Source organism: Sturnira hondurensis, unplaced genomic scaffold (genome assembly GCF_014824575.4).
Source record: "Sturnira hondurensis isolate 20B ecotype Veracruz unplaced genomic scaffold, ASM1482457v3 Scaffold0020787, whole genome shotgun sequence".
In the NCBI taxonomy this organism is placed as follows: domain Eukaryota; kingdom Metazoa; phylum Chordata; class Mammalia; order Chiroptera; family Phyllostomidae; genus Sturnira; species Sturnira hondurensis.
In genome coordinates, this window is record NW_028093418.1 from 5,706,146 (window position 1) to 5,721,789 (window position 15,644).

The following is a 15,644-nucleotide window of genomic DNA, read 5'->3' on the forward strand; positions in this document are numbered from 1 at the left end:
GTGCCACGCCTGATCCCGCTGTCCTCTGGGTTTGCTTTTGTATTAGGTGTGGTTGTTACAACCAGTGACACGACAGCAACCTCACAGTAATTAACAACCACACCTAAAACAAAAGCAAACCAAGAGGACAGCTAGATCAGGAGTGGAACCATAGAAATGAAGAACACATGGAGGGTTATCAACAGGGGAGTGGGAGGAGGAGAAGGGGGGAGAAGGTACAGAAAATAGCATAGAGGGTAGGTAGAAAATAGATAGGGGGGAGGGCAAGAATAGTAGGGGAAATATAGAATCTAAAGATCTTGAGACACATAGTTATAAACTAAGGGGGGGAGAATGGTGGGGGAGGGAGTGTGTGGGTGGAGGGGAATGAAGAGGGGAATAGAACAACTGTAATGGTATAATCAATAAAATATATTTTTTTAAAAAAAGATGCAGCCCTGGCTGGCGTAGCTCAGTGGATTGAGCGCGGGCCTGCGAACCAGACAATCGCGGTTCGATTCCCAGTCAGGGCACATGCCTGGGTTGCAGGCCGGTTCCTTGCAGGCTAACTACCAGCATGGGAGGCACAAAAGGCAACCATACATTGATGTTTCTCTCCCTCTCTCCTTCCCCTCTAAAAAATAAATAAATAAAATTTAAAAAAAAAAAAAAAAGATGCAAACAGCAAAATCCAGCACATGGAAACTTCTAGAAGACAAAGGAGCCAGTTTTTTCAATATACCAATTACAAGGCAGGGGAAGGGAAATTCTGTTAAAGGGACTTAAGAGAATAATACCAAATAAATACTTCATTTGAATTCTGTTCAAACTGAGCAGCTGCAAGAAAAATGAAATAAAATAAAAATAAATTATGACAGTAAGGAAAACCTAAATATTAATTCGGTATTTTTGTCAAATGTTGAGGTTCTCTGTAGAAATTGTGATTTATATTTTTAAAAGGTAAGTACTATCTTTTAAGATACATCTAAAATATTTCCAGATGAGCTCATGTCTAGGATTTGCTAAAAAATAATCCAGAAAAGAATGGTAGGGGAGCAGGTGGGAATATGGAGGCCTCAAAATTGGTCACGGGTGGGTACTTAGGGGCTCAGTTTCATATACTGATTCCACCTACTGTAATGCATTTGAAACTTTTTGAAAAAGTGTTTTTAAAAAGAACGAGGGCCCTGGCTGGACGGCTCAGTTGGCTGGAACGTCACCCACATCCCGAAAGGTTGCGGGTTCCAACCCAAGTTGGGGCGCATATGAGAGACCTCTCTCTTTCCTGCCCCCGCCACCTCCTTCTCTCTCTAAAAATAAAATTCAATAAACACATCCTCAGGTGAGGATTTTAAAAAACAAAAAGAACGAGGGACACACAAATGACTATTAGGAAATCAGATTCACTAGGGCGATGCAACTGTGGGCAGTTTGGGAAAATGAATTTAAGTGATGCTAAGACATCGCCCTATGAGCAGGCAAAGTTATGTACGGACACTACCAGACCACATCTTAGGGCCAAACAGGACAAACTGACTACAGGTACATCTCATACCCCCGAACTTCTTTACTAGTGCTGAGAATAGATCAGAAGAGGTATAATTACTCATGATTTCCTCAACCACATACCACATTTTGCCATGTTTAATGCACATCCTTAATTTTCCCTCAAAAAATGTGGGCAAAAAAAGTGTGCATTATGCACAGCAAAATACGGGGACCATGCAGCCTGTGGCTACATTCAGAAGTTCCGAATTTGGCCTAGCCACTACAGTTACCCTGGTTGCTGATGGCACTGAATTTTTCACAACAAATATAGAAACTTTCAGAGACCCCAGAATTTATATATATTATTCACCACCATACAGAATGGTCAATCTATTACATTGAGAATCCATTCTTTGAGGAAATCATATTATCTAATTGAAAGGGAACTTCGAATTCTCTACGCTGCCTCTTTTTGAAGCAACCTTTTCCTGAAGTCCCCGTTCTCCACGCCCACTCACCATCTATCCCCAGTCTCCCCTGTAGCTATTTTACATGTGAATCATTTACAAGTCAGAACCTATACTTGGTCATAATAAAGAATCCTATAATGTAACTTCAATCAATAATCAATAACTACCATTAGAAAGAGTCGGCTGTGCCTTCAGAGTTGTAAGATGTAAAATATTTTAATTATAATTTTTCCACACAAACTAGAGCAGCAAATCAAAACCAAGATCTAATACAAGTCAGAAGTAAGGAGAAAATAAAGCATGAAGTTTTGTCTCCCATTGCTTACTACCAAGATCTGACTTTGGCACTCTCTAGGAAGAGTATTTTATTAGCTCAATCAAGTAAAAATATAGAAGAATTATATAGGAAGACATAGGAAGGCTAACAAAGGCACATGGTAAAAGAATCAGAATTCCAAGAGTCCCCTTTGGAACAATGGACAGCAACAGAAAAGGAGTGTAAAAGAATCAACCACACAGCTTAAGAAAGCCAACCACAAAATAGAAATAACAAAGAAAAAACAAAGAAAGCCAAACAACCAGACAAAAATTTGGGTTAATATCAGTTCTAGAAAAAAAGACTTAGAGGTGAGGTTACTATAGGACAAGTATAAACTAACACAGAAAAGTGGATATTGGGGGGGAAAAAGTACCTATTTTATTCTAACGCAGCACTGATAGAAACCAAGCGCTGAGCTCCCCAAGGGCAGGGGTCTTTTTGAATTCCTCAATCACTCCACTCCCAGGACCTCATACGGTATCTGAATCAGACCAACAGTAAAAGATTTAGAGAGAACATTTCCTCTATTCTTTTTTTAATCCTCGCCAGCAGACATTTGTTCATTGCTTTTAGAGAGAGCTTGGGGGGGGGGGGGGGCAGGAGACACTGATGCTAAAGAGAAGCACCAATCTGCCTGCCTCCTGAACACACGAGGACTGGGCACCTGGACTGGGACCAAGCCCACAACCTAGGTACATGTCCTGGTGGGGAATTGAACCCGAAACCTTTTGGTACTGGATGATGTTCCAGCCAACTGTGCCACACTGGCCAGGGCTAGAGGGGACATTTCATAAGAGGTGGCTGCAAGAAAAGAACTATTTAGTCTGAAAAAGAAAAAACTTCGGTGGTACAGAATAACTGTGACTGAGTAAGGGTCAAGTGGAGATTGGAGCTATAGGCAAATACTGTAGACAGCAAAAATAGAACCAGTGAATAAAACTTCAGGGAGGCAGGTTTGAGGTCATTATCAGGGAATTCTTTCCAAAATGACAAATTTGCAAACTGGAATTGTTAGCCGCCAGCTGTGGAGTCCCTCTCTGGGGGAAGACTCGCACAGAGGCCTGGAGAAATCACTTACAATGTGCAGAAAGCTGCACTACATTATCTTTCCAATCTCTTGAGATTCTACGATTCTAGAAGAAGGAAGAAGTCCAGAAAAGGAATTATTCTTGCTCGTAACATTGCCAAAGTCAAAAAAACAAAAACAAAAACAAAAACAAAACCTAAAGACAGCAGCTTCTTTATTAAAAAAGAACAATCCCACCAAGAAGGGACAAAGATTGACTTGTTGGTCAAGCTACTTGATGTGAAGAGACTGTTGTGTCTGGGATCAAGCACACGCGAGAACAGGTCCATTCCAGCTACAGTCACTTCCTGTTTAGCCAGAGCAAATGACTTCACTGCTCCAGTTGGGCTGAAAAACAGCAATTAAAAAGGCCGTCCTGGCTGGAGCGACTCAGTGGATTGAGCCTACAAACCAAAGGGCCGCAGGTTCGATTCCCAGCACAGGCACATGCCTGGGTTGCAGGCCAGGTCCTGAGTTGGGGGCCGCACAAGAGACAATTACACATTGATGTTTCTCTCCCTCTCTTTCTCCCTCCCTTCCCTCTCTCTAAAATAAATAAATGTCTGTTTAAAAAAAAACTGCTAAGCCACTTATCTTGATATTGGTGGGAGGATCGACCCACAGGAGCCTCATCACATACTCCCATACATGGGAATACTCGCTCCCCCATACCTCATCCTGTAACCCAGGGGTATCAAACTCATTTTTACCAGGGGCCACATCAGCCTCACTGTTGCCTTCAATGGGCTGAATGAAATTTCAACTCCCTAACAGTTGAGGAATAGTTACATGTATACAGTCCTAAAGTTATTTCGGCCCTTTGAAGGCAACTGCAAGGCTGATGTGGCCCCTGACGAAAATGAGTTAGACACCCCCTCCATAACCAAAATAAAACCTGAAAACCAGTACCCTCCCCTGCTCTCAAGCCACTTTGGTCAAGCTTGAGAAACCTGTCCTACTGTGCCCTGAAAGCCTTATTATGCAATTAATAAAAGTGTTTGTATCCTCAAAAAAGAAATAAATAAAAAGAAAGATAAGCCACCCAAACAAGAAACTCCAGGTGCTTCCTTCAATGTCAACAAACAACGGAAAGTGACTTTTTAATCTGTAATATAAACTTACTTACAAGTTTGAAAATTTTAACACTGGTAAGTATATGTTGGACGACAAACATACGAAATGATGACTTAAAAAACACAACGGAGACAGAGGAGGGAGTGTATGAAAAGCTCCCCAGCTACGAAACACTGTCATAGGTTCATACAACGAAAGGAGACCCACCAGGCTTCTGTAACTTGATTAAAATAGCCCCTAAGAACACCCAGTGCCTCTCATTCGAATTCTATAATCAACTGCCTTCTCATTCCTGATTAGGCTGCCCCAGAACAAAGGAGGTGTCCTGGCCAGTAGATAATTAATTCCAGTTCCATACATGGCACTTAATACTTTCATCATAAATAAAATTGGTATCTGGTTTATCAGCCTCCAGTGAGTTTACTTCGCATGAATAAATTTTCAAGCGCTTGAATCACTCCCGTGTAAACCAAAAATTTCGCGTTTCTAAACTACTGTGTAGAGGGTGAGAGAGACCTTGGTGTGGCTGTCACTTCTGCCATTTAAATATATGTGACCTCTTATTCCTGCCAGTCTCAATTTCCTCATCAGTAAGTAAAGACAGATAACTAGTGCCTGGAAGATGGCAAGGGCTCAAAAGAGTCAGCTTTATCATTTTTAAGCTAAACTTGAAAAGAAGAGCATAACATTTCATTTGAAAAGGAGTATGGACAATCCAAGGACGTCAGTGTAAAAGACATCCTACAAAGCTGAAAAGAGCAAAGTTAAAAAGTTGCAAGTAAAGTACCTGCTGTACAGTACAAATGGAGTCTCCTGCTTAGCAACTCTTAATGTTGTCTACCAAACACCCCGCCTGTAACAGTGAGAGCATGACAACTGTTCACCCTAAATCCATGTGCTCTCAGCTTGGATTCAGGGCTGATTTATAAAAATAGCTGCTGCCGCGGCTGCTCTTTCAATCTCTTTCAGCTGATGACTGGGCAGTGTTACCCTATAGGCCTAGAGCAGCTGTATTCCCTCACCACACCCTTTTCTCTACCGCCCCAGCCCAGCAGACGGCACCCCCCTCCCATCTCGGCAGCATGCTATTCTCCCTCTTCCTGGGCTGAGTGAGCAAATTACAAGCACAAATATCCCCTGATGCAATGCCACAACCATCCCTGGGAAAGAGCAGAGGCAGTTGCCAAAAGCACAGCAGCAGGGAAATGGGCGGGAGACACACACACACACACACACACAGCAAAAAAGACTGCAATGCTATGCAGCCAGGGAGAGGGAATCGAGAGGCCCTGGGGAGCAAGGCTGTAACTGAATCAGAAGAGGGAAAGAAGGAGTAAAGGGGGTTTCCAGGAGAAAGCTGGGTAACACTAGTCTTCCCGAGAAGCATGTTTCATCCCGGGTCTGGCTCCTAAAACACAAATCTTAGCGTAATCACTCACTGCCTCCTCCCAAATGCACTTAATTTGCACGTTCCTTAATTTGCAAGCAAAACCCCAACATTCCCGCACGGGGTACTTTCAATAAAGAAGCGGTCGGGCAACACACCCGCGGAGAAGCTAATCCATGTGCCGCTACCTTACAATCTCAGTTCAGGGTAACGTTTCCAACTGCACTCCCCGTCCCTGTCTCCATCGTCTCATCCCAACCTTACTCCGTCCCCTGCGTACTCCCTCGGCCAGACACTTGCTTAGTCCCCTAAATAGTGCCGGGGCCGACGCACGCCGGGAGAGACAGCCCCGGCAGAGGCCCGGTTCTCCAGACCACCCCTCCAAACCTCCCATAAAACCTGACTACTCACCCTTTCCAAGGCTCACCTCAGCCCCACCTCAACTGACCCCAAAAATCCTCACAGAACGACCTTTGCGTTCCTCGATGTCCCCAAGCCCCACCCAGGGCCCTGAATGGCAGCCGACCCTCGCTCCCCGGGCTCAGCTCCATCTCGAGCCTGAGGCGTGCCACTGGCCCCACCGCTCTAGACCCCCGAAAACGGACCTCTCAGCCTGCCCCGCCCCATGGGCCCCCACATCGCGCCTAGAAAGCTCGGAAGATCACGCCCGCAGGCCCTTCGCCGGGCCATACCCGCATCCAGCAGGCCGGCGGCCACCGCCCTTCCCCGCTTCAGGCGGGCCCGGAGGAGTCCCGGAATACCGCCAGGCCAGGCTCGAGCAGCCCTAGGGCAGTGGAGAGGCCGCCCCTCCAATCGGGCTCCGCCTGCCGCTGCACCTACCCGCCGCCACCGCGCCGGAGCCGGAGCTGGAGGGAACCTGGAGAGGGCCGGGAGGAGCCGGGAAGACTTCGGAGGCAGAGAGTGAACCAACCCGAGGGGCGGGGCACAGGGAGGCGGCCGCTTCCTCGTTGCCCTCTCGAGGGCCGGTGCGTAGGAGGAGCGCCGCCGCCGCCGCCTATCCTGCAGGCGCCGCGGCTCCGGCCAATAAGGGCGTCGAGGGGCGGGCTGAAGATCGCGGTGGACCAATAGGCGCCGGCCCCGCCGCCCCGACCTTGCCAGAGTAAGCGGCGCGGTCGGAGGGCCATTGGGGGTGATGTACGCCTGCCGGACTCAGGCTCCTTTCCCCCACGGGTTAATGCTGAGGTCGGCGGGCCGAACCGCCGCCCAGCTGTAATGTGACACCGTCGGTCCCTCTAAGAACTTAGGTGCTTGGAGCGGAGAGGAGGCGGGGGGCCGGGCACACGCGGCCGGTGCCGGGTACCGGCGCCGGCGGGGCCTATGGGCACTGTGATGTAACCTGGGCGGGGCGCGGGGTGGGGTCTACGGCACGGGCCAGCTGGGGGGCTTTTCCGGAGCAGCTCTGCCCCACCCCACAAGTGACGTGGCTGGTCCGAGGTGATACGTGCTGTGGGTGTAGAATACATACCATGACTGCGAGACTTAATACCAAAAATATATAAAGTACCCCATTCACAATTCGTGTATTGATTATAAATCAGATAACTGATCATAGTGTTGGATATAGTTGGCTAAATAAAGCATATTTAAAATAATTTAAGTGTTTCCTTTTGTTTTATAAAACATGGTCACTAAAAAACTTAAAGTTACTATCTCGTTTACATTATATTTCTGCTGGATAGCGCTGGTCCAGAAAGTGAGAGCTTACAGGTACTGAGTGTTTACGATGTTCCAGGCCCTCTCCTATGTGACAGTAATTCATTTACTCGTCACAACAATCCTATATGGTTGGTATTAATGATCTCGTTTTCATTTTACAGTTGGGGAAACAAACACACAAGTTTGGTAACCTACCTAATGTCAGCAAGCCAGTAATAGACACAGTGAGGCTTTTAACTCGCAGCCAGGTGCCAGGGCCACACACTCGACCTCTGGAGAAGGCTGGTTAACACTGGCCTTGGTTGAAAGCCCTGGTTGGAGGTCTGGCTCTGCTACTTTCTATTTCATCTGTGTAAGCTTAGGGAAGTTAAGCTTCAACTGCCTTATTTATAAAAATGAGATACTTCAGTCACCAGCCTCTGTCACAGTCACTGTTAGGGTGACCTAGAGATAGTACACTGAGGTTGACAAACCTGGACTTTGGACCCATACTCCCTGCGTGCAAATCTGCACGCTAATACTTAGAAGTTATATGAACTTGCAGAAGATATTTAATCTCTCTGTACCTATTCTGCAACTGTAAATGAGTGACAATGGTTGGTACCTACCTCATTACAGTTTTTATGTGGATCAAGTGTGTTAATGTATGTGAAGTGCTTAGATTGGTGCCTATCACTTAGCAAATACTTATACAGTGCTATTAATATTGTAAAGAAGTGTTGACAGCAGATACAAATATGAAGGGATGAAGAGTAAAAGTGTAAATAGAAAAGGTATAGAACTATGAACATGGAGTCCTGAAAAGGACTTTGGGCCATCCACAGAGAACTGACATTAAGAAGCCAAGTGCCTTGGGCCCAAACTCACACTTACCCAGGCTCCATAGTAGGGGAGTACCATTGCAAGCCTGAATTCATTCATCCAACAGATGCTGACTGCGTATCTGCACATCAAGAAGGGCCATTCAGGGGCACCATACAAAGATGAATAAAAGGGTTACTGTCCTGGTGAAATCAGCATTACTTCACACCAAAGTCCACAGGTTTTATCTACGCATGAACTTAAGTTGTAGGAGAACACACAGGTGGAACCTAAAAAAGTTACATTGATCTTTTTATTTTTAAAGATTTTATTTATTTATTTTTAGATAGGAAGGGAGGGAGAGAGGGAGGAAAACAGCAATGTGTGGTTGCCTCTGACCCGCCCCCAACTGGGGACCTGGCCTGCAACCCAGGCACGTGTCCTAACTGGAAATTGAACCAGTGACCTTTGGATTCTCGGACCAGCGGTCAATCCACTGAGTCACACCAGCCAGGACTATAGTGACCCTTTCTCGGCTGCTTGGAGTAGCCAGCCCCAAGGCCTGTCCCTGGCTTCATGAATGGAGTTCATTGGCTTTGAGCTCCTTACAAGTCAGATGGCTAGGAAAAACCAAAAGTGCTGGAATCCAGCGTTCCTTCTCTAAGGTAATAGAATCACCATGTTACATGTATCCCAAACTAGACACCCAGGAGTCAATCTCAATTTTCCCCTTCCTTCTTCCCACTCAGACCTACCAGATGCTGCTTCTGCCTCAGAGGTGTCTCCATCACCCCTGATGCTGCTCCAGTTCAGTCCCCTTTTCCTGTATACTGTCACAGCTACCTCCCAGCCCTCTCTCCACCCTGCTTCAGTCCAAATTTCACAACTTCTGCACCGCCCTCCAATCCATACACATCCTCCCACACCACTTATATGCCTCTCTATTACAGCACCCACCACATACATGGTAATTATTTGTGTAAATGTGGATCTGCCCTAATAGATGATTTCTTGATACACAGGTTCATTGTTTTCCCACCTCAAGTGGGAAAGAACCTTCCCTGCAGTTCCAGGGTGGTACCCAGGATGAAACGCATAGATCCCCAGGCATCTCAAAGTTGGAAAGGATCTTAAGAAACACCTAGTCCTATGTTTAAGCATATGTTCTTGAGGCTCTACAAGTTCACAAAACAACATTTTAAAGTTATCCAATACATTTTTCTGCTTGAAAAGCATGATTTATATTATTCGTCCAAATTTTGACCAAAATGTTAGGCAAGACCCAGACATGCGCAAAGCCTAATGGCTTATCATAGAGACTTTTCTCCTGTTTTGATGTAAACTTCTTCTGTAGCTTTTCCATTGTATTAAAATCCTGAAAATGGCTTTTAGGACCTGTCTGCTGATGCTGTCTCCCTCTCTCACCTCATCATCTTCCTTATTTCTCCCTAGGCCCAACGCCATCTGCCTTCTTTGTTTCTGGAACTTCTCCCTTTCAAGTCCTTCCTCGTGCTGTTTCTTCTGCCTATCTGAATAGGTAGGTAATAGTATTTTCTGCATAAAAAACTTGGGAAGGTCTACACACTACTAGAATTAATAAAAGCTCAGAAAGATTACTAGATACAAAGTTAGCGTGCAAAAAGGAATAGCATTCCTATACACCAATAATCAATTACAAAATGTGGTACAAAAAAAAGATCCCATTCACTGCAGTGATGCAATAAAATCCATACGGTACTTAAGAAATGAGTAGCATATAAGATTCCTATAGAAAAACATAAAACTTTACAACTTTTAGAAGAAAATATAGGGATTGTCTTGATGCTTTCAAGACAGAAATTCCTGGATGAAAATACACATTTTTACATACTAATTTTTATCCCAATTTATGATGTTTATGTTCAAATTCCATGGGGAGCGAGAAATGCAATTACGTCCATTAGAATTTAAATAGAATAGGATCAAGACCCCTTTGGGGTCGTTTGGCCCAAACCTTTTTCAAGTGAGGTCACTGAAACATGTCAAGGATCCATAAAAAGGTGGCAGAAACCAGACTTGAACCCAATTTCTGACTCTTAAGTGGCTGCCTGTCAAACCCACCCCTTCGTTCATCTTTAAAATGGTGAAGCATAGTAGTGTGGCAAATACAGACTAACAGCTCAAAAGCCCCCTGCTGCCCTGGCTGGTGTGGCTCAGTGGCTTGAGTGCCAGCCTGCGGACCGAAAGATTGCTGATTCAATTCCCAGTCAGGGCACATGTGTGGGCTGTGGGCCAGGTCCCCAGGTGGGAGCATGAGAGAGGCAACTGATTGCTGTTTCTCTCCCTCTCTTTCTCCCTCCTTTCCCTTCTTTCTAAAAATAAATGATAAAATCTTTTTTTAAAGCCCCCTGCTACCTCCTACTTTAATGACTGAACACTTAAACCACCCACCTACCCAGACTCCTTTGCAGTTGGGATGGCTATGTGCCTCACTGGTTGGACCTTTCAGGTAAGGCTTTATAAAAAGACAAACTCAGCTGCACTTCTTTCCCCTACCTGGAATATGGACACCATGCTGACAGGTGCATGAAGCTACCATCTTAAGAAACGACAAAAGCAGGGAGCCGATGGGGAGACTAGGTCCTTAGCATTCTTCAGCAGCTACCCTAATCTTTCACTGCTCATCTCTGGACTTCCTGTAAAGTGAGAAAAGTAGGCCCTCGCTGGTGTAGCTCAGTGCATTGAGCGCGGGCCTGCGAGCCAGAGGATCGCGGTTCGATTCCCAGTCAGGGCACATGCCTGGGTTGCAGGCCAATTCCCTGCAGGCCAACTCCCAGCAGGGGACACATGAAAGGAAATCATACATTGATGTTTCTCTCCCTCTCTCCTTCCCCTCTAAAGATAAATAAATAAAATCTTTAAAAAAAGAAAGAAAAGTAACCCCTATCTCCTAAAATCATCATTAAGCAGGACATCTCCATTGGTGTGAGCCAATGTTATTCTTCGTTATTTGCAGCCACATGCAGTCCCACCTGGTACCTGGAGTAAAAGCCGTGGACTGCCAAGTTGACCCCGTTACAGTCCCAGCTCTGCCAGGAACAAACTGCGTGGCCTTAGGCAAGCCATGTCCCTTCTCCGGGACTCAGGTTCCTCCCCTCTGGCAGGGGAAGTAGAGCAAGATGTCCCCTTCACCTCCCGTTTTCTGTGCTTCCCTGGGCATGCTGTGTACTGTGCACAGTGGGACTTCCTTTCTCTCGAAATACGACTACCGCTTTCAAAGTCCACTAAGTGTTTCCTTGTTCCTGAGACCTCAGGACTAATCAGTGGGGCCTGTGCCTCTGAGTGAATGTGATGAAACACACACCTTTGCAGCTTTCCCTGGGCTATCCAGCTCGGTGCTTATGCTCTTCCTTCGGTCAGTTTTATTTGCACACCCTAGGGGGATCCCAAAGCAAATTCTAGCCTAAAACTAATGGAGCACTGGGCCAACCTCTGCCCTCAACCCACTGTGTAATTTCTCCTCTTGGGGCCTCAAATCCATCGCTGTGAAGCAAGAAGGTTTCAGACCCTCAAAGGGCCGTCACTCCCAGGCATTCCAAGACAATTTCACCTTCCGAATTTCATCTCACATTGGGATAGAGCTTCCCAGTGGCTCTCTGTATTGCAGGCTAGGCTTTCTGTATCCCCGAGACAGGCAGAGCTAGTGTTATCATCCCTGTCTTGACAGATTCGGAAACATGGAGTGATATGACCAAGATCACACAGTAAGTGGTAGATCTGGAACTAGAAATGACTTCCTTTGGTTCCTTGTCCAGTGCTCTTTTCACAACACCTTGATTTTTTTTTCCTGTTTCCCTTTTCTCTCCAGGATCCACTTCAAGTCACAACTGCTCTCAGCTGTGATCTCAAGACTGCTCACAGCTTCACAGGGCTTGCAGAGCGGAGTGATGGCCAGGTCTCAGGGCTTATATCTTTGGTGGGGTTGGGGTCAAGTTTTTATCAGTGGCAAGAGCAGAGAAACCACATCCCAAAGTCAGAGGGAAACAGACACAGCGTGAGAGGACAGCACTTCCCACGAGCCTCAATGGTGGTGCTGACCAAAATAGAATAATTCCCTTTCTCTCGTGCCTGCAGGAGGACGGGGCCATCCTGGACCCCTCTCGTCTCAAGACCTCCCTTTGCGCACACATGGCCCTTAGTTATCGTCCCACGATGGTCCCACAGAGCAGCATGCACTGGCTGACCCAGGCAGACCAGGCCCCCCTTTGGTGGCCCATGTGACTTCGATGGCTCCAGATCCTGAACCCACCGTGTCCCTCCTCCCCCAGCTACTTGCTGGGGTGAGGGCAGAGCCAGGTCCTGAGGCATCTTCTCCAGAGCTGGACCCTGGCTATGTAATAAATACTTTTAGGGGGAAAAACAGTGTTTATAGTAATGCTCTCGATTCCAGGCACTTGGCAGGTTCAGCAGACACCTGGCTTTTCCCCAATTCTTCTTCCATCCTCTGTTCTGAACCCTCAGTCCCCATATAACCCCCTAGTTCCTTTCCAGCTCTGACTCCAAGCATCAGTCCCATCTAGAGCTCCACTGGCTATATCAGTGCCATGAGCCAGAATCTGGCCCTTTGAAAACCAGCGTACTTGAGGCAACTCCCATCTTGGTTCCGTTTTTGCTCCTTCACTCCATCCAACCTGTTATTCAGCACCTGAAGTCCCTAAAGAAGTGGGCCGTGGTCACAGAAGATGTAAACTGGAGGGCCTTTTTGAGCTCTCCCATTCCAAAGGCCAAGCAGGAACTGTCAATGTGGAAGCTGATGAGTCATAATACAAAAGATGAGATGGGTATTGTGAGCAGCAGGAGGGCATAGGCCTCAGCTCCAGCTACTTGCTGGAAATGTAGGCCCAGGGAGGTCAGAGAAGATGGAGCCACATTTTTGCGTGTAGCAACCTGGTGGTTGTGTGCCAGCAGCTAATTAAACATTATCTTAAAATCCTATGTAGGCTGAACCCATCTGTGGACTGGTGGTTCTTGGGATGCTTTGGTCCAACCCTTCCTCCCACAGATGAGGAAGGAGGCCATCATCCTGCAGACTAGCAGAAGAGAGGGAGGCAAGACCCACACCTCAGATCTTCCACTCAGAGTTCCCCTTGGGTCACAAAGAAACTGGAACTTTGGCCTATTCAACAAGCCTCTAGTAAGAGCCTGCTCTGGGAGAGACCTTCTTTACCAAGATTTACCTCTTTTTTAAAATTTATTTATCTTTAGAGAGAGGGAAAGGGAGGGAGAAAGAGAAGGAAAGAAACATGGATGGGTTGCCTCTCACATGCCCCCAAGCTGGGACCTGGATCACAACCCAGGCACGTGCCCTGACTGGGAATAGAACTGGCAACCTTTCAGTTCACAGACTGGCACTCAATCCACTGAGCCACACCAGCCAGGGCCAAGATTGACCTCTCTTAAACATTTTTCCCATTGCTTGATTATGTGCTTGCTACACACATACACACCACACAAATATTTTTGGAGTCATTTGAATATAGGTCCAATCCATACATTATGGCTTTTTACCGCTAAACATTTCAGTGTGTATCCCCAATAGTAAGGATATTTCTTTTTTTTTAATTTTATTTATTTTTTTTTAGATTTTATTTATTTATCTTTAGAAGGGAAGGGAAGGAGACAGGGAGAGAAACATCAATGTATGGTTGCTTCTTGTGCATTCCCTTTTGGGAACTGGCCTGCAACCCAGGCATGTGCCCTGACTGGGAATCAAACTGCAGTCCTTTAGTTCGCAGGCCCATTGTCAAACCACTGAGCTACACCAGCCAGGGTGGGATATTTCTTTTTAAAAAACATTTTATTCATTTGTGTTCAAAGAGGGGAGGGAGAAAGACAGGGAGAGAAATGTCAATGTGGTCGCCTCTTGTGCGCCCCCTACTGAGGACTTGGCCTGCAACCCAGGCATGTGCCCTGACTGGGAATCAAACCAGTGACCCTTTGGTTTGCAGGCCAGCGCTCAAACCACATAGTTAGACCAGCCAGGGCAGGATATTTCTTATAACCAATACAAATATCAACCTCAGGAAATTTACCACAGACTCAGCAGTTCTTTCTAACCTACCATTCATAACTCAGCTTTGTCAATTGACCCAATAATGTCCCTTAAGACATGTTTTTTTCTCCTTTAGAACAGGATCCAGGCCAGATTCAAAGGTCACTTTTGGTTGTCATGTCTCTTTCATTTCTGTGGGTGCAGAACACTCTTACAGCTTTTTCTGTGCATGTGTATGTGTCTTTGTGACATCAACATTTCTGAAGAATAAAGCTCCCCCTCTTTTACTACAATGTGTCCCATTTTGGGGTCTGATGTTTTCTTTTTTTTTTTTTAATTTTTTTTAGATTTTATCCATTTATGTTTAGAGGGGAAGGGAAGGAGAGAGGGAGAGAAACATCAATATATGGCTGCCTCCCGTGTGTCCCCCGCTGGGAACCGGCCTGCAACCCAGGCATGCACCCCGGCTGGGAATCGAACCGCAATCAACTGATTCACAGGCCCGTGCTCAATCCACTGAGCCACACCAGCCAGGGCTGATGTTTTCTTATGGCTGCACTCAGGTCATGCATCCCAGCCTGGAACACTGCACAAGCGGTGACGTGTCCTCGGTACCTCCTATCAGCAGGCATGTGGTATCCAGCTGGCCCTCACTCGTGATGTTAATTTTCATTAACATCTGATTTCTGATTTCTCTCGGGTATTGTTACTATTTTTACCCTTGCAACTAATAAGCAATCTGTGAAAAGAAACTTTAGACACGCTTACCATATTTTTCCATGTGTGATGCACACTTTTTTGCCCAAATTTTTTAGGGAAAAACAAGGATGCGCATTATACATGGGTAGTACTAATTCCCTATCTATACAAATGTTTTGAATTCTTTTATTTATGCTTATGCGTTCAAAGTGTAACTCTAGAAAGCAACAGTGATATCTGTATGCAAAATAATACCCTGGAATATGATAATTCACTTTGTTTCTAAATATGTAAAAGTAAAAAAGTAAGTAAAAAATTGAATTAAAAAATTAAAAGGAAAGATTGTTTTCTCTGAAAGTTTGGGCCAAAAATGTGGTGTGCATTACACACAGCAAAATACGGTATAGTTTACTCCTCATCCAAATTATTCCCTAAATACAGCATCCATTGCCAATTCTGGCCTAGACCAGTCTTTACTGTGACAGGGCACAGTGCCAGGTCTCCATTCCACCCCTCCCTCCACATCTGCCTGTTGACACTAAGCATTTGGACGTAAACCAGTTCCCCTCCCTTCTCAAGGGGGCGGTTCTGTTTCTGTCAAGGTGAGGGAGATCGGGAGATCCACTGGCCAACAGTCCCTCGAGTCCAATACC

At 45.9% G+C, this 15,644-nt stretch overlaps 1 protein-coding gene across 24 annotated transcripts in view; it reads right to left on the bottom strand.

Annotated features, from left to right (window-relative positions):
- MAP4 (microtubule associated protein 4) overlaps nt 1–7,096 on the bottom strand; it is a 142,073-nt gene extending 134,977 nt beyond the window's left edge. For 5 of the 24 annotated variants that reach the window (XM_037030428.1, XM_037030429.1, XM_037030437.1 and 2 more), the window contains exon 1: nt 6,624–7,095. In XM_037030428.1, coding sequence (XP_036886323.1) covers nt 6,624–6,928 — 305 coding nt within the window. In that variant the 5' untranslated portion in view covers nt 6,929–7,095. Of the gene's footprint in view, nt 1–6,475; nt 6,586–6,623 lie in introns of those variants that run through there. The other 19 variants (XM_037030432.1, XM_037030434.1, XM_037030435.1 and 16 more) reach the window with 11 other exon arrangements.
- Nucleotides 7,097–15,644: the final 8,548 nt, after the last annotated feature.